The 25,300-nt window shown below is 42.5% G+C and overlaps 1 protein-coding gene across 6 annotated transcripts in view; it reads left to right on the top strand.

Moving 5' to 3' along the window:
* Window positions 1–25,300, top strand: part of ROS1 (ROS proto-oncogene 1, receptor tyrosine kinase) — a 146,041-nt gene that overhangs the window by 98,198 nt on the left and 22,543 nt on the right. For all 6 annotated transcript variants that reach the window (XM_084777297.1, XM_084777299.1, XM_084777300.1 and 3 more), the window contains 9 exons: window positions 378–522; window positions 1,327–1,559; window positions 1,672–1,848; window positions 7,111–7,279; window positions 10,377–10,494; window positions 13,708–13,898; window positions 17,433–17,516; window positions 21,684–21,834; window positions 23,404–23,566. In XM_084777297.1, the coding sequence (XP_084633423.1) occupies window positions 378–522; window positions 1,327–1,559; window positions 1,672–1,848; window positions 7,111–7,279; window positions 10,377–10,494; window positions 13,708–13,898; window positions 17,433–17,516; window positions 21,684–21,834; window positions 23,404–23,566 (1,431 nt within the window). The remainder of the gene's footprint in view (window positions 1–377; window positions 523–1,326; window positions 1,560–1,671; window positions 1,849–7,110; window positions 7,280–10,376; window positions 10,495–13,707; window positions 13,899–17,432; window positions 17,517–21,683; window positions 21,835–23,403; window positions 23,567–25,300) is intronic.

Below are 25,300 nucleotides of genomic sequence, written 5' to 3'. Positions count from 1 at the left end.
CTTGGATGGTTCCAGAGCCCGGCCAGTATTGAGAACCAGACCCTCAGGGGTGTCCTTCACCCCGTCAGACCTTATTTCTGACAATGCTTAACTGCCTTTCTTTGGTCTTTTATTGTTAAATTTGCAAACTTTACAACCCTACATTGCAATACAATGAGAATGAAATACTGCCCTCTTGTGGCTCTCACTGCCCTGTGAGCTGAGTCACTTCACGTTGGTCCAGAGTTGCCCGCCAGTCATTTGTCAGTTACTCATGGAGATATTAAACAAGCCAAGTCTGTTAGATCGAGGCAGTGGTATCAGGAGATATCAAGAACAGCTGTTTTCAGTAATTTGTATGAGATACAAGAATCAAATACTTAAAAATTCAATTATAGGAGTCACAGGAGAACGTAGTCCGCATTGAAGGTTTGCAGCCATTTTCAACATATGTGATTCAGGTCGCTGTGAAGAATTACTATTCAGATCCTTTAGAACATTTGCCTCTGGGAAAAGAGATTCAGGGAAAAACTGAAAGTGGAGGTAAGTTATGTGCTGATGAAAGGTTCTGTCTTGGAACTCTATGGTATGTGTGATGCTTGCATCTGTTTTATTATTATTTTTAATTGAATCTGATTGCTAAGTAATCGTCATTGTTGGAGTGCTTAAAGTTCAGTAAGGACTGTGACCTCGGGGAAAACACTTTAGCGACCTGACCCTGGCTCGAACCCTTGTCAGGACTGAGTAATGTCCCGGCAAAGCACAAAGCAACTAGAAGATAAAACATCAAAATGTAGTTTGGCCAAGAAACACATTCTTTGGTCTTGCCACACAGTGTCACTCTCTTCCCATGTGTCACAGGTCTCTGCACATGTGGCAGGACAGGAAAGAAAAGCAAGGTGTAATGTGCAATGTGTTCAGCGCCCTGAGGCTTACAGCTATAGAGCTTTACAGTCTTAAAAACAACAACAACAACAACAACAACAACAAAAACAAACAAACAAACAAACAAAAAAACAAAAAAACAGTGGGTAGAGAATCCAAAGAGTGGAACTCGTTTCTTTCAGCTGTTTTCAATGATGGCCACAAAGCCCTCGCAAATTCCGTAGTTCCTCACTGGCTGTAGACTTGAGCTGGGGTCAGAGAATGATTTGGTCATTAGGCAAAAATAGAGAACAGCTCTTCAGGCAGCCCGCTCACTTCCAGTTCCGAGGCCAACTTTCCCTTGGACCTCTCCAGCTCATTCCGCTCACGTGACAGAGCTGTTCCTCAACTGACGCTCTCGCTTCTTTCCACCACCCAGGGCTGTTGTAATGTCCCTTAGCCTTCGATGTTATTTATTTTCAGTGCCCGGGGCAGTTTGTCATATTAACGCAACTGTGCTGTCAGACACCAGTCTCCACATCCTCTGGACAGAATCGCAGAGGCCGAACGGACCCAAAGAGTCAGTCCGCTATCAGCTGGTTATGTCGCACCTGGCTCCGATTCCCACGACTCCTCTAAGACAGGGTGAATTTCCAAGTGCCAGGCTTGCTCTCCTTGTCACTAAACTATCTGGTGGACAGTTCTATGTGTTGAAGGTACTGAGTGTCCTGGGCAACTTCTCATTGCCGTATTCAAGCTTATGTTCTGAGAAGACTAAGAGACTTTTTCTTTTTCGTTTTCTTTTCTTTTTTTTTTTTAAACAAAAAGGTCCTGGCCTGCCACTCAGAGGAAATGTGGTGTACTGAGAGTCATCCTGTCACTGTCAGCATGTTTGATACACCAGAGAAACCTTCTGCCTTGGTTCCAGAGAACACTAGTCTGCAGTTAGATTGGAAGGCTCCGTCTAATGTTAACCTCACCAGATTTTGGTTTGAACTGCAGAAGGTAGACCTTTCGGTGCAAATCCTTACTTTATGATGTGCAATAAGCTGGAAAGATTTTTTTTTTTTTTTGGTCTCATGACTAGAATGTTCTCTTGTATAAATCAACAGTGCTTGCCAACATTTCATTGGTTCAGTTTGGCAGGAGAAGCAGTGAATTATCCAGAGGTTAAGTTCTGTCCAAAATAGTGCCCAAAGTTCAATTTGCTCTTAAGGGATGACAAAGAGGTTCAAGGGTAAAGGTGTTTATTGTCAGGCCTGAGGATTTGAGTTTGATCCATGACACCCACAAAGTAGGAGAGAACCTGTCCCCACAAAATTCCCTCTGATCTTTAGGCACAAGTTTTGGCTTCCCACCATCTCCCTGGACCAATAAAGTAATAAAAAATTGACTTTAGAAAGACTCATGTATGGGGCTAGCGAGCTAGCTCAAGAGTTAAAAGCACTGACTGTTATTTCAGAAGACCTGGGTTCAATTCCCAGTACCCACATGGCTCCTCACAACTGTCTCAGGGGATCTGACTCCCTTTTCTAGCATCCAAGGAGCAGCAGGGACACACTTGGCGCATGGACATAGATACAGGCATAGTGCCTATACCCATAAGGACCCATGTAAAACTGTGTAAGTTAGCTTACTAATTTTTATATTAAATAAAATATTAGTTATCAATAAAGTAAACCTGGACGATATGTTGTCAGGTTTAAAGTCTTTAACAATTTGGTGTTTTCTATGAAAAATAAAATAAACGGACAAACAAAAAGCCAAAGACTTATTTAGAAGTGTGCTTTCAACATTTAAGTAGGGTACATCAACCGAAGAGAAATGAAAGCATAGAGCTGCTTTATCCCCAAACTAGTTTGCTGGCCATTCATAAACTTTAAAATGTCTCTTTTTTCAAAATTCTTCATGCATTATTAAATAGACACCCAAACTGACCTTTAAGATGTCAGGTAATTGGATACTGTTCAGGAAAGTCATGCTGACTTTCACAGTGGTACAAAAGGCTACACAGAGAAACCCTGTCTCAAAAAACCAAACCAAACCAACCAACCAAACAAACAAAACAATATATGATTACGACTTTGTAAGTACTATTTGTCATTTTACTGTTACTTAGTAGTGTGCATGTCTGCATATGTATACACACATGCGCGCGCGCACACACACACACACACACACACACACAAACACACATGCATGCTTAGGTTTACTCGTTTGTAAAGATAGCTTAAAATTACCTTAATCCCAGCACTTGGGAGGTAGAGGCAGGCAGATCACTGTGAATTCGAGGCCAGTCTGGTCTACAAAGCGAGTCCAAGACAGTCAAGGCTACACAGAGAGACCCTGTCTCAAAAAACCAAAAACAACAACAACAAAAATCTTGTTTTATAGTTATTTAAAGCAAATTAGTACTGTCAAGATCTCACTATTTCTTTAAAAGTGAAATTGTTCTCAGGTAGTTTTTTTTTCCACATTTGTTTTTCCAGAGTAATTTTTAAGTTTACTCTTTGATAGTTTCATACATGAATATTATGAATTTTGTTCACATTCGCCCGATTCTGCTCTCTCACCTCCTCTCACCTCCTCTTGACAGTTTCATAAAGGGATATTTTGTATTTTGATCTCACCTCTCTGCCGATCCTCTCTCTCACCCTCCCTCCCTCTGGAAACACCCTTCCCAACACGTCTTCCTTCTGCTTTCATGTTTATTTCAGTGACCCACTGAGTTTAACCTGAGCTGCTTTCTTATACACAGTGTGGACTTACTGATGGGATCATGGTCAACTTACCCATGATTCCACCCTTGAAGGAAAAAGACCCCTTTCCCCCAGCAGCCATTGACTGTCCACAGCTCATCAGCCACGGGAGGGGCCTCCTGTGTCCCTTCCCATCTGTGCTGAAATGCTGACCGTATGATCTTGCTCTTATTCACCCCCTTCTACTGCCCTTTTTCTGTGTCCTTCTCTTGTCGCCTTCCCATCCCCAACAGTAACCCCTTCTGCTTTCCTGTCGCATGCATCCACTGTTTCCTAAAAGTCTCTCCGTCCCTTCCCACAGTCCCTTTTCTCTTTGTAGGTTTTTAAAGTTCACTGTGTAAGATAATATTTTTGTGACTTTACTTTTTGGATCAGACTGAGAAAACGGAGCACCTAGTATTAAATATTGAGTGGGTAGCTTTTTTAAAAAAAAACGATTTACCTATTTGAAATGGTGACTTTTTTTGAAAAAAAAAAAAAGGTTAAATTGGAGAAATTGGATGTAGTTCAGTGCAAAGTCAAGGGGAGCACTGCTTCCAGATTGGGAAAGATGTGAGGGATAATAATGCGCTGGTACCTCACTTTCTTGATAAGAAGACAAAGACTGAGATAGATATTATAATGAGTTTTATGTCACCAGTTGGGCACAGAAGAGCTCCAGGGGGGACCCATCCCTAGAACAGTCCTACTTGAGTGTTGTCCACACAAGGAACATGAGTCATTAAGTCAGACGTCCCATTCCTCAAAGTCTGAGGAGGACCCCAGATGAGGCCCCCCTGGTCCAATCCTCATGACTTCCAGAAGGTGCTCCCGTTGCTGCACTCCCTCTGTCTCCCCACTTTTTTCAGTACAGGTCTGTCATGGGCAATGTTGTAGAAAGACACGAAGCCTCTGGGTGTGTGGTAATACACATAATACACATGTTTAATTTCACCGTGTTGGGAGAGGAGGGAGGAGGATCACGAGTTTGAGAGCATCCTGGACCGTACACAGCAAAAGCCTGCTTTTTCAAGAGTATGCCATGACGCTGAGAGCAATCCTTTCTGCGCAGGGGACAGTCTGTAGCGCAGGTGCATGAGCACAGTGGAAGGCTCTGACTCTGAACAGTGGATGGATGCTCCAGCTGGGCTCTCCATCTTTTTTCAGCAACTTGAACTTGTCTCTTAGTGGCAAGATTGCTGGCAATGATCGCATATATTCACACTGAGACGCTTAGAGGGTAAACTGTGAGGGGAGATAAATATGCCTTTTAATTACATTTTTCTTTATAAGTGGAAGAACAGCATGATAAACTTTGTCATTCTGACACAATTTCCATGCCTGGAAAATAAAGACTTCAGAACACAAGCTAAGGATTTATTTGTTTGTTTGTTTTGAGACAAGGTGTGATATAGTCTCGGCTAGTCTTGAATTTTGTATATAGCTGAAGATAGCCTATGACTTTGAGCTTCTGATTCTTCTTCATTCTGTCTCACCTTCCGCACGCCAGCAGTAAAGTGTGCACCACCACACCTGGATTCTGATGTTGCGAAGCAGACCTAGGGCTTTGTGTATAATAGGCAAGCACTTTACCAACTTAGCTACCTTCCCAGCCCTTGAGATATTTTTTAAAATCTATATTTTGAATCATGTAGGTTTTAAAAATATATAAAAAGTGTATATAAACAGAACATATTCAATTTAAAATTATGACCTGACATAAAAACAAGGGGGCTACGTGTGTGCTGAGGGTAAGGTTTAGAACTAAACACCATTTAAAAAATATATTTTATTAATTTATTCATATTATATCTCAATTGTCTTGTTTTCACAGAAGTCCATTAAATTGTGTTTCCCACTTTCTTTTTTTTCTTTACTAGAGCTATGCATTTCTGAGGTTCTGATCTATAAGATACTCTAGGCTAGACACCCTCCAAAACTGCACAATAGCCACTCAGTCACTCTGGGGTATCCTTCACCCCTGCCCTTGTTAGCTTCTGACAAGTGGAAGGTTCCAACTCCCTGTGATTTTTCAGGGATAGCCCACTATAGCTGCCAAGTTGATGGTCTGCCCAGGACATTCACTGCTGCAGTGAGACCGATCCTCTGCCAGTTTTCCAGCAAGCACTCTTGGTAAACATCTCTTCTGCATTTTAGGAGCTCTGTTGACTTCTTGATGCTGTAGAATGTTGAGTAGGCCGTAGGGCAGCCACTAAAGGTAATTTATATACCATATCATTAAGAAGGCAGGACCTAAGTAGTTAAAGTTTTTAAGCGGAAATAATCTCCCTCCCTCTCTCTCTCTCTGTCTCTCTCTCTGTCTCTCTTTCTCTCACATTCTCTCTCTCTCCTTCTCTCTCTCTCTCCTTCTCTCTCTCTCCCCCTCCTCCTTACATACACAGACATACACACACACACACACACACACACACACACACACACACACACACACTATTGCCCATTGAATGGCCTGCTTCAGTACGTCTGAGATTGACACATTGATGAATTTAGAGCAAGCAGTGCCTTGAATAATATTTCTGCTGCTGACTGTTTCATTCCCATTCTCCTCTTCGTCCCCCATTTTTGGTAACTAATGTAATTAGTAGTTGAAAATAATGTAAAGGTGCCTCTCTGATGACACGGTGCGACCTCATGAGAGCTGAAGGAAAAAGGAGAGTCAGAGGAATGTTTATTTATGGAAACTGACCTTCTTAGGAAACGCCACCAAGGAAAAGACACCAAGAACTCCTGACAAAATGCCACATCCTTTGTCATTCACACACACACACACACACACACACACACACACACACACACACACACAAATATTTTCAAGTAATGATTTTTTTAATGACCTAAATAGAACAAATTTAAAAATGTAATTCCACACAGAGAAAGAAGCTTCACATAGCTCTACTTAAAGACTTGTAGATGTCTAGGGTGGAACAGAAACAAGGCCTCCTGTATTTAACGTCTATCCTCACTGCAGCCCATCTGTGGATGGTGGGCCAGAGCTTCCTTTCTTGGAGGACTTATGGTCCCTAGGAATGTGTGTGAGGCATGGCTGCCATATACCTGAAGACTGTGTTAGAGGAAAATACGAAATGTTCTGCTTTGTCTATGGACTTCAACGAAGAATCAAAACATATAAACTTATAATAATAATAAAAAAAGAACCAATGCCCAGAGCTGAAGCTCTCCTTGTTTTAGTCCGTCCTTGTCCTTACACTGTCACTTCCATTCTTAGCCATCTTGCCTTAGGGAGGACAGTGTGTCTCAGCTTGGAATCCCCCCACTGCACCCAGTTAGGGATGCTCCACTTGCACTTAGGCTTCCGGGGTCATTCATGTAATTATAACCTGACATAAAAACAAGGGGGCTATGTGTGTGTGTGTTGAGGGTAAGGTTTAGAACTAAACACCATAACGAAGTTCTTTCTTTCAGAATAAATACATTTCAATTTTAATCAAGTACTGTGTCCAAGAGTTTCTGAAAAGAATCCAAATCTTAGTTATACTTCTTTTTCTAGTGGAAATATAATGACTTTTACCATGTTGAAGCTTCATGCAGCCAAGGTCCAGTGTATGTCTGCAACATCACAGATCTACAGCCTTACACTCCCTATAACATCCGGGTGGTGGTGTCCTATGTGACAGGAGAAAACAGCTCCTCGATTCCAGAGAGCTTCAAGACAAAAGGTGGGTGTTAGCATCCTCAGCTCGAGCAATGCAGATATCTCTGCTCTTTTCTCATCTCTCAGTTCCACCAATCTAATTCTAGAGGTGCCGGTGTTGTCTTAAATTTATTTCTATTCTTAGTGTATGTATGTTACTGTTTTGTCTGCGTGTATAGATGTGCACTGCCTGTGTACCTGTTGCAGTTACCAGGTTCCAAAGAGGGACAGAAGACGGTGTTGGATCTCCTGGAACTGGGGTTATAGATGGCTACGAGTCATTTTGTGGGTGCTGGGAACAAAGCCTGGGTCCTCTGCATGACCAGCAAGTGCTCTTAACCTCTGAGTCATCTGTGTAGGCTCTCGAATGTTTTCTCGAAAGTTATTACTAAGTCTGTGGCATAGATGAATAAATTGAAGAGTCAGGAGTCAGTACAAGAAAAAGCAGGAACATATTGGCTTGGATTTGTGGGATCTTGAGATGGGCAAAGCTATTTCTTCTTCCAGTTTTCTGATATCCTCTCTAGCTATATTCTGTTTTGCAGCAAGAACTATATAAAAGAGGGTAACTGAACGCCCAAGAAATACTTAAAAAATAACTTTTATAGTCCAAGGAAAAACCAAGTGGAACCAAACCCTGCAAGTCTACTCAATTATGATTCTGAACACCATAATTCCAGGTTGAGTCCTGGAAGAGTGGAGGGCAAAATGACGCAAAGGTGTGACTGCTTTTTAAGTTTGGATCTATCGCTTATTTTGTGTCAATGTAAGATACATGATTAATCTTCCCATTAACTAGTCAAGCTGCCATTAATGAAAGCTTTGGATATTCACATGAAAAATTGTGCTTCAGGTCTGGGGAGGCAGCTTGGGCAGAAAAGTGCTTGCTATGTAAGTATAAGGACCTGAGTTCAGTCCCCAGAACCCACACCAAGAATCTGGATGTGACAGAGCATTTGCAACCCCAGTGCTATGCAGGTGGAGACAGGTGACTGCTTAGCCAGCCTAGCACCAGACCAATGAGAGACTCAAAAAAGTAATGTGGGTGGTGCCTGAAGACTGAAACTTCCTCCTGGCCCTTCCCTCCCACCCTCTTCTTCCCATCCTCCCTCCCCTTCTCCTCAGAAAAAGGGAGTTCCCCCCACCAGCCCACCCCAGAACAACAAGTTGCATCAGGACTGAGCTCATCCTCATCCACTGAGCCTAGACAAGGCAGCCCCCATTAGGGGGAAGTGATCAAAAGCAGGCTATGGAATCCATGCCATAGAAAGCTTAGCAGGGGATCCACATGAAGATCAAACTGCCCATCTGCCCATCAGTTACATACGTGTAGGAGGCATAGGTCTAGTCCATGTGTGCTCTTTGGTTGGTGCTTTCATCTCTGTAAGCCCCCTTGAATGTAGGTTAGATAACTCTGTTGGTCTTCTTGTGGCGTTCTTGTTCCTTCTGGATCCTTCTATCCCCGCAGCCCCCACTCTCCCATTGGACTCTCCAGGCTCCTCCTAATGCTTGGTTGTGAGTTTCAGCATCTGATTTAATCAACTACTGGGTGGGGCCTCTCAGAGGACAGTTATGCTATGCTTCTGTCTGTAAACATAGCAGGGTACCACTAATGGTGTCAAGGGTTGACTCTTCCCTATGGGATGAGTCTCAGGTCTCTACTCTATCTTTATCTCTGCACATCTTGTAGGCAGGGTAATTTTTATTTTTTATTTTTTATTTTTTAAAATTAATTTATTCATATTACATCTCAGTTGTTAGCCCATCCCATGTATCCTCCCATTCCTCCCTTCCTCCCACTTCCCCCCTACTCCCCTCCCCTCCCCTATGTCTGTGTCTGAGGGGGACCTCCTCCCCCTGTATATGCTCATAGGGTATCAAGTCTCTCCTTGGTGACCTATTATCTTTCCTCTGAGTGTCACCAGGCATCTCCATCCAAGGGACATGTTCAAATATGGGGCACCAGAGTTTGTGTGAAAGTTAGATCTCCTTCTCCACTCACCAGTGGAGAATGTCCTGTCCATCGGCTAGTCTGGGTAGGGGTTCGAGGTTTACCGCTTATTTTTTCCTTGGCTGTAGGCAGGGTAATTTTTGAGTGGAAGGTTTTCTAGGTGAGTTGGTGTACTCTTCCCACCAAGATAAGTCCCGCCTGGCTAGAAGGTGGCCTCCTCAGTCTCCATTTCCCCTGCTACTAGGAAGCTCAGCTAGAGACATCCTCATATCCTTCCTGAAGTCTACCCTGTCATAAGTCTCCAGCTTTTCTCAGTGATGCCCCTGCACTCAGTTTCCCTTTACTCTCCAAGCTCTCTCACCTTCCCTCCCCACTCTCCCTACATCTGATCCCCCCTCGTTTTCCTCCCCACACCTTGTCTTAACCCACTTCCCTCTTTACATCTATTTCCACTGTCTATTCTACTTCCCCATCTGAGTGAGTTTCAGGGAGGGACTCTCTTGAACCCTCCTTGTTTGTTTCTTTGGGCCTCTGCGTTGTAGTGTGGTTATCCTGTACTATATGGCTAATTTCCACTTATAAGTGAGTATATACCATGTGTGTCTTTCTGAGTCTGGGTTACCTCACTCAGGATGATCTTTTCTAGTTCTATCCTGTGAATTTCATGATGCCCTTATTTTAAATAGCTGAATACTATTCTATTGTGTAAAACCACAGTTTTCTTACTCATTTTTTTTTCAGTTGAGGAACATCTAGGTTGTTTCTAGTTTCTGGCTATTATAAGTAAAGCCTCTATGAACATGGTTTGAGCTTATATAGTAGAACATCTTTTGGGTTTATGACCAGAAGTGGTACGGCTGAGTCTTGAGGTAGTACTATTTCTAATTTTCTGATAAAGTGCCAGATTGATTTCCAAAGTGGTTGTACAAGTTTGCACTCCCACCAGCAATGGAGGAGTGTTGCCCTTTCTCCACAACATCACCAGCATGTGCTGTCACTTGTGTGACTGTGGTCCTGTTGCTGAGACACAATGTGTGCTGGATGCTGCCTTTCTACCAGAATATTTCTTTAATACGTTTATTTTCTTCCACATATCCCAGAGAAAGGTAACCAATGCAAGTATTTTATACTTCTAACATATCAGTCAATTCTCTCTTTCCCACCCACAAAGCTGGAGTCCCAAGCAAACCAGGCATTCCGAAATTACTAGAAGGGAGTAAAAATTCAATCCAGTGGGAAAAAGCGGAAGATAATGGAGGCAGGCTGACGTACTATGTCCTTGAAATCAGGTATGTATCAACCAATGCTTTCTGTACCACAAAGAGCTAATTACGGTTAATTACAAGGTAGGCAAGAGTAATAATTTTGTCAAAGGACATTCATAGAGAAAGATGAATCTTTAAGGGCGTTTGCGTGTTTCACTATGTTCTTTGCTATGCTCCCAAAGTCATACTTGACCTTCTAATTATAAAACACACCACATCACTCTCAGAAATCTGCAACTGCTCATTCAAATGTCACAGAAACTCTCCCTCAGAGTTCAGGCAACTGATATTTACTTGATGTCTACTCTGCTTAAGGAGCTGAGCTAATGCTTGGCGTCAGACAATGAATGCATGTAAACTTCTGATAATTTGTTGGTTTTTTTTTAAAGCAAAGTTGAATTCTCTCAGGTGAGAAGTGGTAGAAAACTTGATTTCTTCTTTTCAGAATCTGAATCAAGGGAGAGGGATGAAGTGAAGTCACGTAGGTGGGTGGGCTTTCTATCTTCTGAGGTTAACTGATGTGGGTGTGCTTCCAGAGACTGAGAGTATGATGTCACCTCAACCCAGCAGCTGAGAAGCACATGTGCCCTCAAGCCCGGCCAGTTTTCAGAGCTCAGTGAGGGAACTGGCCCAGAGGGACTGACCTCACGCCAGCTCAAAGGGAGAAATCCAAATTCCCCTCACGGGACTACGGAGCCATCTTTTAAGAGGCTCCAAGGACAAAAGTCACTTCCATAATTACAGTCCCGGCAACTTGAGCTTTAGATCTATTTTTGCTTCATCTTGACTCTGGCATCCCCAGAACCTCAGAACATTTCCCACTCACATCAGAACATTCTCCTGGCTACATCTTTCACTTGAAACCTTCATGAAATATTTTGCCACTCGTTTCCATACAAAGTAAAATGCATTCTTTGTAGACCTATGGTGGGGGGGGGCATGATTATAATCCGGGCCACAGTGCTGTCCTCCTTAGGGTGTTCCCGTCAGCAAGACCTTAAATGTGTAACTCCACTTCAACAGTTTGCATACCCTCGCCCTGAGACTCCACTTTGGTACTATAATATCAGCACCGTAGGACAGGAGGAGGTATTGTCCCATGCTTGCCTCTTAGTCATCTCTTGAGAAAGAATACTCTAGTTGGACTCTACTCTTTTTTTTATGCCCAAAGCCCCCACCCAGTATTGGGGACTAAGCTGAGGACCTGCTAATCAAGGGCTCTACCACTGAGGTATATGATGAGCCGCACTAACTTCCTGACATCAGTGCTCACTAAGCTGTCCAGGCTACCCGATTGCCCTGGGACTTACTCAATAGCCTGGTTGGGATGTGAACTTGTGATGTTCTTGCCTTGGCTCTTAGAGTCGTGGGGGAAAGTACACCAATTTGGTGATTTAAAGCCACAGAACTTTCCTCTTACAGTTTAACTGGCTAGAAGTGTGACATCTTGCTGGATGGTGCTGGTGCACACCTTTAATCCCAGCACTGGGGAGGCAGGGGATGGTGGATCTCTGAGTTTGAGGCCAGCCTGGTCTACAGAGTCCCAGGAAAGAGAGAGCTACACAGAGAAACCCTGCCTCAACACACACACACACACACACACACACACACACACACACACACACACACTGATGTCAGGAAGACCACCCTTCCTTTTAACTTCCTAGGGAAGACTCCTTTTTCACCTTGTCTTAGCTTCTTGTACTGGGCCTGACACCACTGGTGTTGCTTGACTTCTATACGCATCTCATCTCTAGCATCACACACTCTTTTGTGGACCTGGGCTCACCTTTCTCATTTCTAAAAGGCATTGGACTAGGACACACCCTAGTATGTTTTCATATTTTTTTAAATTTTATTTTATTAATTTATTCATATTACATCTCAGTGGTTATCCCATCCCTTGTATATTTTCATCTTTTTTAAAATTTTATTTTATTAATTTATTCATATTACATCTCAGTGGTTATCCCATCCCTTGTATCCTCCCATTCTTCCCTCCCTCCCATTTTCCCCTTACTCCCTTCCCCTATGACTGTGACTGAGGGGGACCTCTTCCCCCTGTATATGCTCATAGGGTATCAAGTCTCTTCTACAACTCTGAGATTCCATCTTACACCCATCAGAATGGCTAAGATCAAAAATTCAAGTGACACCACATGCTGGCAAGGATGTGGAGAGAGAGGAACACTCCTCCATTGCTGGTGGGAATGCAAACTAGCACAGCCACTTTGGAAATGTATCTGGTGCTATCTCAGAAAACTGGGAATAGGGCTTCCTCAAGACCCAGCTATTGCACTCCTTGGAGTATGTTTTCATCTTAACATGACAGATGCTACAACCTTATTTTCAATCAAAGTCACATGCACAGGTCGAGCAGGTACAGATTGCAAGTGTCCAGGAATGTTACTCCTTCCAGTAACTGACCATGTTCAGACCCTCACTGGTTTGCTTTTCCTGAAACTTAGGTTTCCTTACCTGTGAAATGGGCGTGATGATCTCTCTCTCACTGGGTTGTTGTGAACAGTCAATGGAACGAAAGGACATGGTGAACTCCACTAGGTTGCATTAGAACTGGAAGGTGCTCAACTACTGTCCAACGCGCCCACTGTCCTTCAGTAGCTCGGGAAAGCGCCTCACTCCTTCCTAGGAGCCTTTCTGGTTTAAAATCAAAGCTTTGATTACACAATGAAGTCACCAACACTTCCCCTAAGGCTTCACAAAGCATAAAAGCAGAAGGCGGTCCTGAAGATATCATGCTCCTGGGAGCAGTTGTGACCAACCCTGTTGCCCCTCAGCTCTTACCATTGTTTCCTATTCCCTGGCCTCCTGGGCCTCAGCCCTTGTTACCTGCTTGTTTCTCCTGGGCAGTAGTAGCCACTTACTGGGAGCATAGCTAGCTTCTACTCTGTACCAGTAAACCTGCCGTGATCTGAGAAGTTTCAGACCCACAATGTCTGAGAAGAATTGCCAGAAAAGACACAATTAGAAGACCTGGAACTTGCCTTTGGTACATAATGCAATTCCAGTTTCATCTTTTGAACTCAGCTCTTGTACTTTATGAGTTGCTTTGCTTACGAATCACTACGACTTCAATGAATAAGCTGTCTTCTGCAGCAGACCATGCGATGGAAATAAGGTCAAGGGTCAAATGTGTTATAAGTGATGGGTGACTAGAAATAACACCGCACTGTCTTTATGCTGTGGGTTTCTATTAATCTACCATTTCTTTTACAGAAAGGGTATTTCAAACGAGTCACAGAACCAGAGTTCAAGGTGGAAGATGGCGTTTAACGGGTCCTGCAGTAGCATTTGCACGTGGAGGCCACAAAACCTGAAGGGAACATTTCAGTTCAGAGCAGTAGCTGCCAATAATATCGGGCTTGGAGAATATAGTGGTACCAGTGAGGATATTATACTAGTGGAAGGTATGTTAACATATATGTCTGCACATTAGTTTGTTACATAAATATTTAGTGCCAAAGATACATACATTCTTAGTATTAGCAGCAGATATGAACAAATATGGCGGCTGAATAACCAGCATACAAACTGTTGAATGGTTCAGTTGATCTGGTGTATTTATTCTTCTTTGTTTGTTTGGTTTGGTGTAGTCTTTGAGACAAGGTTTTTCTGTGTAACAGCTCTGGCTGTCCTGGAACTTGCTTTGTAGACCAGGCTGCCCTTGAACTCCCGAGAGCTGGAATTAAAGGAGTGTGCCACTGCTCCTGGCTTTAAAGTATCATTTGCATCTGGTTACTTTGTTTCTCAGTAATAAGTGGCCACTCTGAATGTCTACCACCCCAATCCCATGCTTTTTCACAGACTCCCAACACAGTCCACTTATTTAGCCATACATAGTATCTGCTTTTTACTATTCTCTCTTACATGAGAGACTTGGAACTATTCTTTGTCTTCCTTCTTACGTATCTGTTCCATTGTACCCTAGTTTAGTTTATGCGTTATCTTTCTAAATACCTATTTTTTTTGTCACAGGCAGCATTTCTACTCAGGGAACTGGTTAATTCCAACCAGGAAAGAAATCAGGAACATAATTGTACAGCTCTGGGCACCTAAATACCGATTATAGTGGAAAAAAAAAACACTGACCAGAGTCAACTTAGGGATGTAAGGGTTTATCTGACTTACAGATTAGAGTCCACCATCATGGTAAGCCAAGGCAGGAACTCACGATGGGAACCCAGGGGTAGGAGCTACAGCAGGAACCACAGAGAAAAGCAGGCTGGCTTTCCTATTTGGTTCACATCCAGCTACGTTGCTCATCAACCTGGGCCCAGCTGCCTGGGGTTGGTAGCACAGTGGGCTTGGCCATCCTACATTAATCAGAAATAAAGAAATACTCACACGGACATACCTATAGGCAATTCTTCAACTGGGGGATGGGTGGGTGGGTGGGTGTCCTTCTTCTCAGATGTGACAAGTAGACATCCAAACTAGCCAGGAATTGGGCTGGAAACTTCAGTGACACATTTGATCTGTCTCTTCCTATAGTCAACAACTTCAGTTGATTTTGAAGAGAAATGTATCAGTTCCTCTTTAAAAGAAAACCCCATTTATTTCTTCGTACGTGTGTGTGTGTGGACATTTGCCTGCCATAGGGATGTGTACAGGTAGAGACTAACTTTTAAGAGTTGGTTCTCCTCCAATACCTGGGTCATGGGTTCAAACTGAAACTGCCAGACTTGGTAGCCAGCCCCTTTACCCGATGGACCTTCTTGCTGGCTCGCTGTCTTAATTTCTCTCTGGTAAATTCCCACATTTCTTTTTCCACGCCAGCTTTCTTGACTTAAGATATTTTTTCTTGCCCATGCTCTTAGCTTTAACCGCACTGCTGACAATTTAGCTGATGCAGAAGATGGATCTTTAGCTTGTCTTTGAATGATGTGAAATGGCTCCACTTACTGACGCCAGTGTGGCATGTGGAGCCTCTGGGGACCTGCTCCCTACCCCCACAAGTGCTCCCTTTTCCTGGCATCTGTCCCTGTGACATAGCTTTTGTCTTTAGGTCTTTGGCCTTGTATTTCCTTCAGCCTCGAAGACCAGCCTGCACCACCTGCCACTTATCCCTTACCTGGGGTTCCCTTTTTGCCACTGGTACTATTTAAATGATTTTTTTCCCTTCTTCTAAGTAGATTGCATTGTGGTCTTCATTGCTCTACAATATCACTAGAACCTTTATGCCTTTGCTTTCTTAGCTGGTTCCTTCCAAGTCTTACTTTCCGTACTTGAACTGAAGTTGAGTAAAGTAGGTCTGATTCTCAGTTTATATTCTGTATGTACAAAGTAACACTTTGGTTAACATTCTTCCGTACAAGTAGGTCCCACTTCTGTGATCTGCTCTCTTCTGGCTGGTGGGTGCTGTGGGGATTGCACCCTGGATTTTGCATGTGCGGAGTAAGTGCTCTGTTGCTGAGTTACATCTTCAGCAATATGATGGCGGGGTGTTTAACCTCACTTATTTCTTTCACCTTTAGATTTTGTTTTGTTTTGTTTTGAGACAGGGTTTCTCTCTATAGTCCTGGCTATACCGGAACAAACTCCGTAGCCAAGGCTGACCTTGAACTCAGAGATCCTCCTGCCTCTGTGCCGGGATTAAAGACACGTGTCACCATCGCCCAGCTTGCTTTTAGGTTCTTACTAGCATATGTTCATTATAAAACAAATGGGTTTTATTGTGACATGCCCACACAGATTATAATATCTTTTGACCCTAGTCACCCTATTACCCTCTCTCTTCCCCCTCCTACTCACTAGCCTTTCATTGAAGGCCTAACTTAAATGAACCCACTGTCATGCATAATTGATATGCTTTATGCAAAAGTCAATGATTTGCACTTTATACATACATTTCACATAAAACTTCAACCATTCTGGGTCATCAAGATGGCTCGGTGGGTAAGAGCACTTGGTGCTTGAGAGACTGTTCCCTGGAATCTATAATAGAAGAAGGAGAACCATTTCCCACAAGCTATTCACTGGCCCGCAGATCTGTGCCCTGCAAGCAAGTACATGCACACACGTACATACATGTAACACATCAAACAAATGCAATTTGAAAAAAAAAAAGGTTTAGAAGAGCTGGCTCAGCAGTTGAAAGCACTTGCTCTTGCAGAGGACCTGGGCTTGGTTCCCAGGACCCATGTGGTGGCTCACAGCCATCTTTTACCTCCAGACTCTGCCCCTCCCCCAGGAATTTGATGTTCTCTTCTGGCCTCCACTGAAAATTCATGTGCACGGCACATGGATATCCACGAGTGCAAAACCACTCATGCACACAAAATTAAAAGACAAAGCTGCCATCATTCTTATTTCTATTAGAGTCAGCTAGCTAGTGCTTAGCTAGGTATTTTCTGAAAAGAACCAAGGAGTCAGTGGTTTGGGTCTTTGTCCCAAATTCCTTAAAAGGAATCATACCTTGTTTTTGTTTTATTTTAGTTATCTTTTTAAAAAAGACTTATTTATTATGTATGTATGTATGTATGTATGTATGTATGTATGTATGTATGTATTATGCATATATGTTGTGTCTGCATGTATAACTGTATGCCAGAAGAGAGCATCAGACCTTGTTGTAGATGGTTGTGAGTCACCATGTGGATGCTGGGAATTGAACTCAGGACCTCTGGAAGAACAGCCAGTGCTCTTAACCTCTGAGCCATCTCTCCAGCCATTTTTCAGAGTCATCTTAAAATAGAGTAGGCGGGTGTGCTTCTATGAGATGGTGGTGAAATAGCAAAAGGGAAAGCAGCAACTTTGGATTTGATTTCTGCTGGATATACACACTGTCAACATGGCTGATTTCAAACTGCCAACTGCTAAAAACACTGCCTTATAAAACCTCAGAGCAGCAGGCTCCTGCTAGCTAGTGTGTGTATGCTTGGGAAGAAATGGGACAATTTAGCTTTTTTTGTGAGCTAATCTCTTCCAATTTATATCTTTAGATGGTTTTTGGATAACAGAAACAAGTTTTATACTTACTATCATCGTTGGGATATTTCTGATTACTACAGTCCCACTGACCTTTGGTGAGTACCATAGATTTTACAAGCCGGTAATAAATTGTTTATTAGGTCATACTGACGGATTTATCTCTCAGCTTATCTAATTTACTACATGAAACATAGCCTGATTAATATGTTAGTAAAGTTTACAACATCGTTCTTGGCTGTCTTTTTATAGCCACTAACTAACTTCTATGATCTTTATTATTTTGATCAAGGGATGTGTTAGCCTTTTTTTTTTTTCTTCACATAGAGGTTTATTTTGGCTTGCAGTTTTGAAAGTGTTGGTTCATGATCGAGTGGCCCATTTGCTTTGGGTGTATGGCAGCCCATCATGGCAGGAGTGTGTGATACAGCCATGTCCACATCCCACAGCTAGGAACAGAAGAGAAAAAGAAAGGAGCTAGGGTCCTACCATCATTTTCAAGAGCGTGTTCCCAGAGACTGGAAGACTTTCTGTTAGGCCTAACCTTTATATTCCAAAGATGTCAAGCTAGGGACTAAGGCTTTAACACATTCACCTTTGAAGAATATTCTGGATACAAACCACATCATAGTGCAACAATCTTACGGACAAATACAGCAATATATACATTTGATAGTACAGTTGAGATGCAACTGTTTGCAAAGACACTCTATTTTAATTTTCTGTAAAACAGCATTTGTTTCTGATTGGCTATTGTGAGTGTTCTGTGGCTTGTAGGTCAGAATATAAATAAAAGAGAGGTAACCATAGATACAAAAACAGTGTAGGATTAATGGGAGGCCAGTGAGAGTCACTGGTTGGGATAGCTTTGGTTCCCAAGCACACAGCTCAGTTTGGAATGAGTGGGGCCTCTCACAGGAGACCCATTTCTGCCCTGTGGGACTCACTCTCCCTTTCTGACAACTGACAGGCTTACTTCACACCCCTGCTCGTTTGCAAAGGGCCGAAAAGCAGCAGAATTAGGTCAGGTAGCTATTTCCTATCATTTGTTTTATTTTAATATGTTATCCCTTAAAGCTCCACCCCTGTTTACTGTTTATTTTAATTACGGTAGAAATAAAGAAAACCCAAAATAGATGGTAGGAAGTTGGGCTTGGAGAGATGTCAGCATGACCGTGCATCCTGGCTTATTCCATTCCTGGTGTACAATAAGTGTTAACCTCACATTCGTTCAGTTCCCCGCATGTCTAGGTTTGGGTTATGAGATATGAGAGCTTTTCATCCTCTCCTGCTACCAAGAGTGCCTCCTTCCCCGCAGGCATAAGAAGGGAATAATACCAGAAATGAGGTTCTAGAACATATTCTGGAAGCTGTGGCTGATTGTGTTTATGAGTAAGAGACAGTTACAAGGGAAAGGCAAAGGAGGAGCTACAAACACAAGGTCAGATTTTTCTCTGGAAAAATAAAGCTAATACTTCATTAAATTTCCCAAACACTATTTTTTCTCCAGAGTGACTGGGGGTAAAAGGTTTCAGGCAACACTTTGAACTTGAACTGAGGTTTCAGTTGAGGAGACAGTCCGCCTAGCCATTTTCTGTAAACCCAGACATGGACGTGGCTAGGGAGTCCATCAGCCTGGCCAGTACTTAATTAAAGCTTGCTTCAAATCTGGAAAAAAAATCCTCACACAGATAACACATATGACCCCTTCAGCTAAGGGAGACAGCTATCTTTTTCATGGAGCCTGCTAGGATTTTGACCTGTGGTTCCAGGGAGTCTGCATATGGCACAGCTGATGATGTTTGTGCCACTAAGCCAGTCTGACTGTGGTATATTTGGCAGTTGGCATATAGGCCCGGCTGGCTGCTTGTCTGCTTCCTGCTGAGAGGCGTGCTACATGAGGAACCCTTCACCTCGCATTTGCTTGCCTACTTTCTCCATGACTCTAAGGGATGAAAATGGGCTCATTTCAATGTCTTGTGTGCTGTCGAGACACCCTGCGGATATCTGACTTTGTCTGGATGTACAGGTCTTTATTGTGTTTGGAATTTGTGGACTTTGAGGGTGGAGCTAAGCTAATTCAGTTTTTGCTTTTGCTAGTAGTGCAATGTGCGAGTGCGAGAGAAAAGACTTAGTTCCTAAAATAATGAACAGTAGCCATTCTTTTAGAAATTGCACGGTGCTGAGGGCTCGATAAAATTGAAGCAAAGGCTTAAACGCAAGTGTTGGCAGCCTTTGGGTTCGTGAGAGGCCATATCTAATATGCAAAATGGACCTCACATCAGGGAAAGACATTGTAGACGACGATCAGTGACCTCAGGAGACTGTCCTTTAATAGTGAAGGTAAGACATGCCTGTGTGAGAAGAGGCATCAGGATGTTGTGACATGAAATGTGGGTAATGGGGACATGGAAAACACTGACAGCTACAGCTGGCCTTTTGGGGTCCTTGGTGAGAGACATGCAGAGTGTTCAGAGGAATGAGGGGGTGTCTGTTACTGAGGATACAGGGGATGCTTGGCAGAGGGTCCTGGAGACTTTGCAGTCCTTCAGTTGGAATGTCACTTGAGTAAAACTCTAATGTCTTAAGTATGTAAGGGACTGTGAAATAAGGTTAATCTTTTTTTGTTTGTTTTTTGTTTTTGTTTTTGTTTTTTTGAGACAGACAGAGCTGACTAATGTGTAGTAGAGCAGGCTGATCTGGACTCTATGCTCCTGCTGCCTCAGCCTCCCAAGTCCTCAGATGACAGGTGCGGACCCAGGCAAGTGTTCACATTAAAAAAAAAAAGATTTATTTATTATTTATACAGTACTCATACCAGAAGAGGACCCAGATGACATTATAGATGGTTATGAGCCACCATGTGGATGCTGGGAATTGAACTCAGGACCTTTGGAAGAACAGACAGTGCTCTTAACCTCTGAGCCATCTCTCCAGCCCTGCAAGTGATCACCTTTCAATAATCATTTACAATGTATTTTTGATGATTTTGATCCCTGTACCAATATGCATCCCAAATAGGTGATCTTATTGACATGATTGCATTTTAATCTTTTAAAAGAGTGTTTAATCATTATAAAAACTGTGAGTGATGTGGACAGGGGTGGGGGATGGGGGGGACACAGATCACTCATGATTCTCCAAGCAGGCAGGACCAATGCTGTTGCTTATTGCAGCAATTTTCTACATGTGTATATGAACAACATATATATATATACATATATATGTATATATATATATATTCTTTTGTATGTAGTTCTGTCTCTGTGTTGCAGTGAAAGGGGTTAGAGAAAACTTTGAATACAGCCAAACTTGCATGTCAAGGAGGCCACCCAGGGAGTGTGTAGGACTTCTTCAGCTCTGGAGAAGCTATACATTTCAAGGGAGGTCTAAGATTTTAACCTTCAGTTCCAGAATCTAAGTATTGTACAGGTGTGTGTGTGTGTGTGTGTGTGTATGTATATGGGTGTGCACGCATGTATGTGTATGCATGCATGTGTGTGTGCGTGTGCATATATGTGTGGAGGCCAGGGGCTGATGTCGGAAGTATTTTTCTATCCCTATCCACTTTATTTATTGATTGATTTTTGAGAGAATCTGCCACTGAGCCTAGAGCTCACTGGTCAGCTAGGCTGGCTCCCCATCAGGTCCCCAAGCTCTCGTTTCTCTGACCTCTACCCCCAACACTAGGATTATAAGTATGTGCTACATACATGGGTCCTCATATGCTTGTGTGTGAGGCGTACTTTGACCACTGAGTCATTGTCCCAGCAATGATGTGCCTTATACATCACATTGAAACTCTTTCCACTTGATCTTAGCTAAAAGGCTGAGAAAGGTATCAATGGAAACATTTTAACTGTGCCATTGTATCAGAAGTGTTCCCTCAGGTCTGCTGCAGTATGGTGGAAATGTCTGGGCGCACAGGTTTGTTTCACTAATAATATTTTGCAAGTTTGTAAACTTGGTTTGGTTCTAGCTTACAGGTAATTTTGAGAAGTGCACTCTAATTAGATACTTCAAAATTTGGATGTAGCAGTAAGAAATATAGTAAACTTGATGATTAAAAGTGTATGACTTGGTGTGGTTTTTTTTTTATATGGACTTTTACTCAGATTTAATTAAAAAATTATCACAGGAATATTTTTAAATCAAGCCGTTATTCTGTCAACAGTGTTCACACACATGGGTATTTAAAACACACTAACATTTATTAAGGAGGAGAGACCATAGTTTACTTAGTAAATTGTCTGTTTTCCTTATAGTCTGGCATAGAAGCTTGAGAAATCGCAAAGCTTCCAAGGAAGGGCTCTCAGTTCTCAACAACAACAACGACGACGACAACGACAAAGAGTTGGCTGAGCTGCGAGGACTGGCAGCTGGAGTGGGCCTGGCCAATGCCTGCTACGCAGTACAGTATGTGACCCAGGCCACCTTCTTGGATCACATAGTCCGAGTGTGGACCCAGTAACAAGGGTGTCTGCATGCCCCCTCCCCCCACATTTCCCAGTGACATCACTTCAGGTGTCACTTTCAGTAATGTTTGCTTCTAGTCTCAAACGTGGCTTGGGACAAATGTGATGTTTGTGTTTATCCAATAGGGGAAGTACAGATAGATTCATTGCCTTTCATTATTCAGTCATGTGATTAAAAAACAAACTCAAAAAGGAGAATTGCACCACTTTGAAAAGAGTGAAGGGTAATGTAGCTAATTGAAGTGGCAATAGCGACTGAAAAGGAAGTAATTCTAAAGGTCATGTGTGTATCTTACTATTATTCCATTGGGGAAACTGTACGATTATCGCCTACAGTGTCTCTTTAAGACAGATGAGTTTAAAACTTTCATTATCATTGTAATTAACGAAAATAAGTATTTCTTTGCATGAGACACTATGTCATGCTCTCTTTAAAAAGAATCCTCTGGTCATAGGTCTTGCTTGCTGAAATCTTACAAAACAGGATTTAAAATAGATACAGACATGAACCAAACCAGCTCTTCAGAGATGTTTTTGTTCTTTTAGAAAACACTGTGTATCTGATATTTATAATTCTTGTTGGGGCTGGAGCGATGGCTCAGTAGTTAAGAACATTGGCTGCTCTTCCAGAGGACCCGGGTTCAACTCCCAGCACCCACCTGGCAGCTCACAATTGTCTCTAACTCCAACTCCAGGGAATCTGACACTCTCACACCTGCGTACGTGCAGACAAAATGCCAATCAATGCACATAAAATAAAAATAAATAAATCATTAAAAAAAAAAGACTCATGCTAAAACACCCAAAGTGTACTTAATTTAGATTAAGTACCAACACCACAGTATTTCTAGGTGAAGACCGGCCTTTTGAAGGCTAATGTGGTTGTGGAGGAGTTGGCCTTTTGGTCATAGTAAATCCTGTTTGGCCTGAGGGCAGGTATGTGAGACAGTTGAAGTGACTGCTCCGGGACCCAGCTGCCTCTGTTGCTATTTTCTTCATCTGCTGTAGCTTTTACACGGATCTGCAACCCAGAGGATGTCATAACTCCTTGTTTTGATAGGAGCAGCTGCAAAAGCCTTAGGGCGGCTTCCACCTTCATATTATAATCGAAATGATGGTGTCTAGAAGTGAAGCGATATGCGTTGCATAAAAGATGATGGATTAGGGCTGGAGAGATGGCTCAGTGGTTAAGAGCACTGACTGCTCTTCCAGAGGTCCTGAGTTCAATTCCCAGCAACCGCATGGTGGCTCACAAACATCTATAATGTGATCTGATGCCCTCTTCTGGCCTGCAGGGGTACAAGTAGGCCGAGCAATGTATACATAATAAATAAATCTTAAAAAAAAAAAAAAAAGATGATGGATTAGGAAAGTGTAGGAACACAGGATTCCTCATGACCCTATTAGAATGCACAGTTGCTGCCAAGCACTGAGATTGCCCAGTTTCTTTCAAATCAAATGAATAAGCCCAAAGTACTGAGGGAAAAACAGACATACTGCTGTTTTACAGTACTCTTCCAACCCAAGAAGAGATTGAAAGGCTTCCTGCCTTCCCTCGGGAAAAACTGAGCCTGCGTCTTTTGTTGGGAAGTGGAGCTTTTGGAGAAGTGTATGAAGGCACAGCCGTGGACATCCTAGGAGTGGGAAGTGGGGAACTCAAGGTGGCAGTGAAGGTAGGTAGTGTGCATCCCCAAGCCCTGCTGCAGACATGACTACATAAACGTTCAGTGCTGTTGGGTGAAAGGAAGGCTTCTGGTACAGTTAATGAGATACATTACCTGCCTCAATTCAGAGAATTTCAGTCGTCTACTTGTTAATCAAGAAATGACAAAAGTTTTATTTTTTTATTTTTTTATTAATTTATTCTTGTTACATCTCAATGGTTATCCCATCCCTTGTATCCTCCCATTCTTCCATCCTTTCCTTTTTACCCTTATTCCCCTCCCCTATGACTGTTCCTGAGGGGGATTACCTCCCCCTGTATATGTTCATAGGGTATCAAGTTTCTTCTTGGTAATCTGCTGGAAATGACAAAAGTTTAAGGTGATGAATAAGCTAGTATCCTGGATTTGGTCATTATCTGATAGAGATATAAATCAGAACATCATGTTGTATAGCAAAGTTATGTATAAATAGTATGGAAGCTAAAAGTTAAGATAAATTGGGGCTGGAGGGTTGGCTTGGTGGTTAAGAGTGCTTTTGTTCTTGCAGAGGGCCTGGGTCTCTTTCCCAGCACCCACATGCTGGTTCATAAGCATTCATCTGTGGCTCCAGTTCCTGGGGATCCCAGTGATCTCTTTTGACTTCCAATGGGACCAAGCACACACGTGGCACACATACATATGTGCAGGGCAAACCACTCACACGTATAAAATAAAATAAATAAACACTAAAAACAATCAGATACAATTTAAAGAAGACTGGCAGAACATAGACGTCGTTAGCTATAAAAGCCGGCCATTATTTCCCCTATTTCTTGCATAGGCTTTTAAAAGGAGAATATTGCCAGGGTTTATGTTCCTACTAAAGCTACTGTTTAATTAAGAGTGGGCAGAGTTTTATTTCCCGTTGAAAATACCCCAAGAGAGGCCTAGAGATAATAGCTCACTTTATAGAGTCCTTGCCTAGTACTTAAAAAGCCCCGGGCCTGATCCTCAGCACTGCATAAAACAAGCTGTGCTGTGCCTGTTCACGTTCCCAACACTGTGTAGGAAGAAGCAGGAGAATTAGAAGTTCAAGGTCATGCTTGGCTACACACAGATGCAGAGGCAAGCCTGAGCTTCGTGAGATACTGTCTCAACACTTTCTCAAACTCGCTGCCCATGTGGTCTCTGTTGTAACTGTTGAATTTTGCCTGCGCACCTCGAAAAGCTTGAGTAAGCATGTAAACAAATGAACCTTTCCACTAAACTTTACTCATAGCCATTGAAGTCTGAATTTCCTATGTCATGAAATGGTATTCTCTTTCTGATTTTTTCCAACCACTTCAAAACATAGAGGCTGATCAGACTCTGTGCTGTATAGAATAGGTGACAGGACACAGAGGCGGATGCAGACATAAGTGACAGACTGTACGTGCACACAAACCTGGTTCCCATAATGTATTTGATGCATCTTAAGGAAATACAGCATACACTCCCATATTTTTATAACATTTCTTTTTGATAGAGGATTGAACAAATTAAACAATACCTTGGTTACTACTTAGTGGAGATTTCTGCTTTAAGAATGGCCAATATGTGTTGGTAAAATTCTTTTCATTTCCAAGTGATAGACTTGAAAAGTCCTTTAACTTCGTCTAGTCTGAGCCTGTCAAACATCTATCTATCTATCTATCTATCTATCTATCTATCTATCTATCTACCTACCTACCTACCTACCTATTTTCTCACGTGCCAAGATGAGTG

Source organism: Acomys minous, assembly GCF_964271855.1.
Source record: "Acomys minous genome assembly, chromosome: 3".
NCBI classification, from domain to species: domain Eukaryota; kingdom Metazoa; phylum Chordata; class Mammalia; order Rodentia; family Muridae; genus Acomys; species Acomys minous.
The sequence above is the reverse complement of the archived record's forward strand: the minus strand, read 5'-3'. Positions and strand labels throughout refer to the sequence as shown.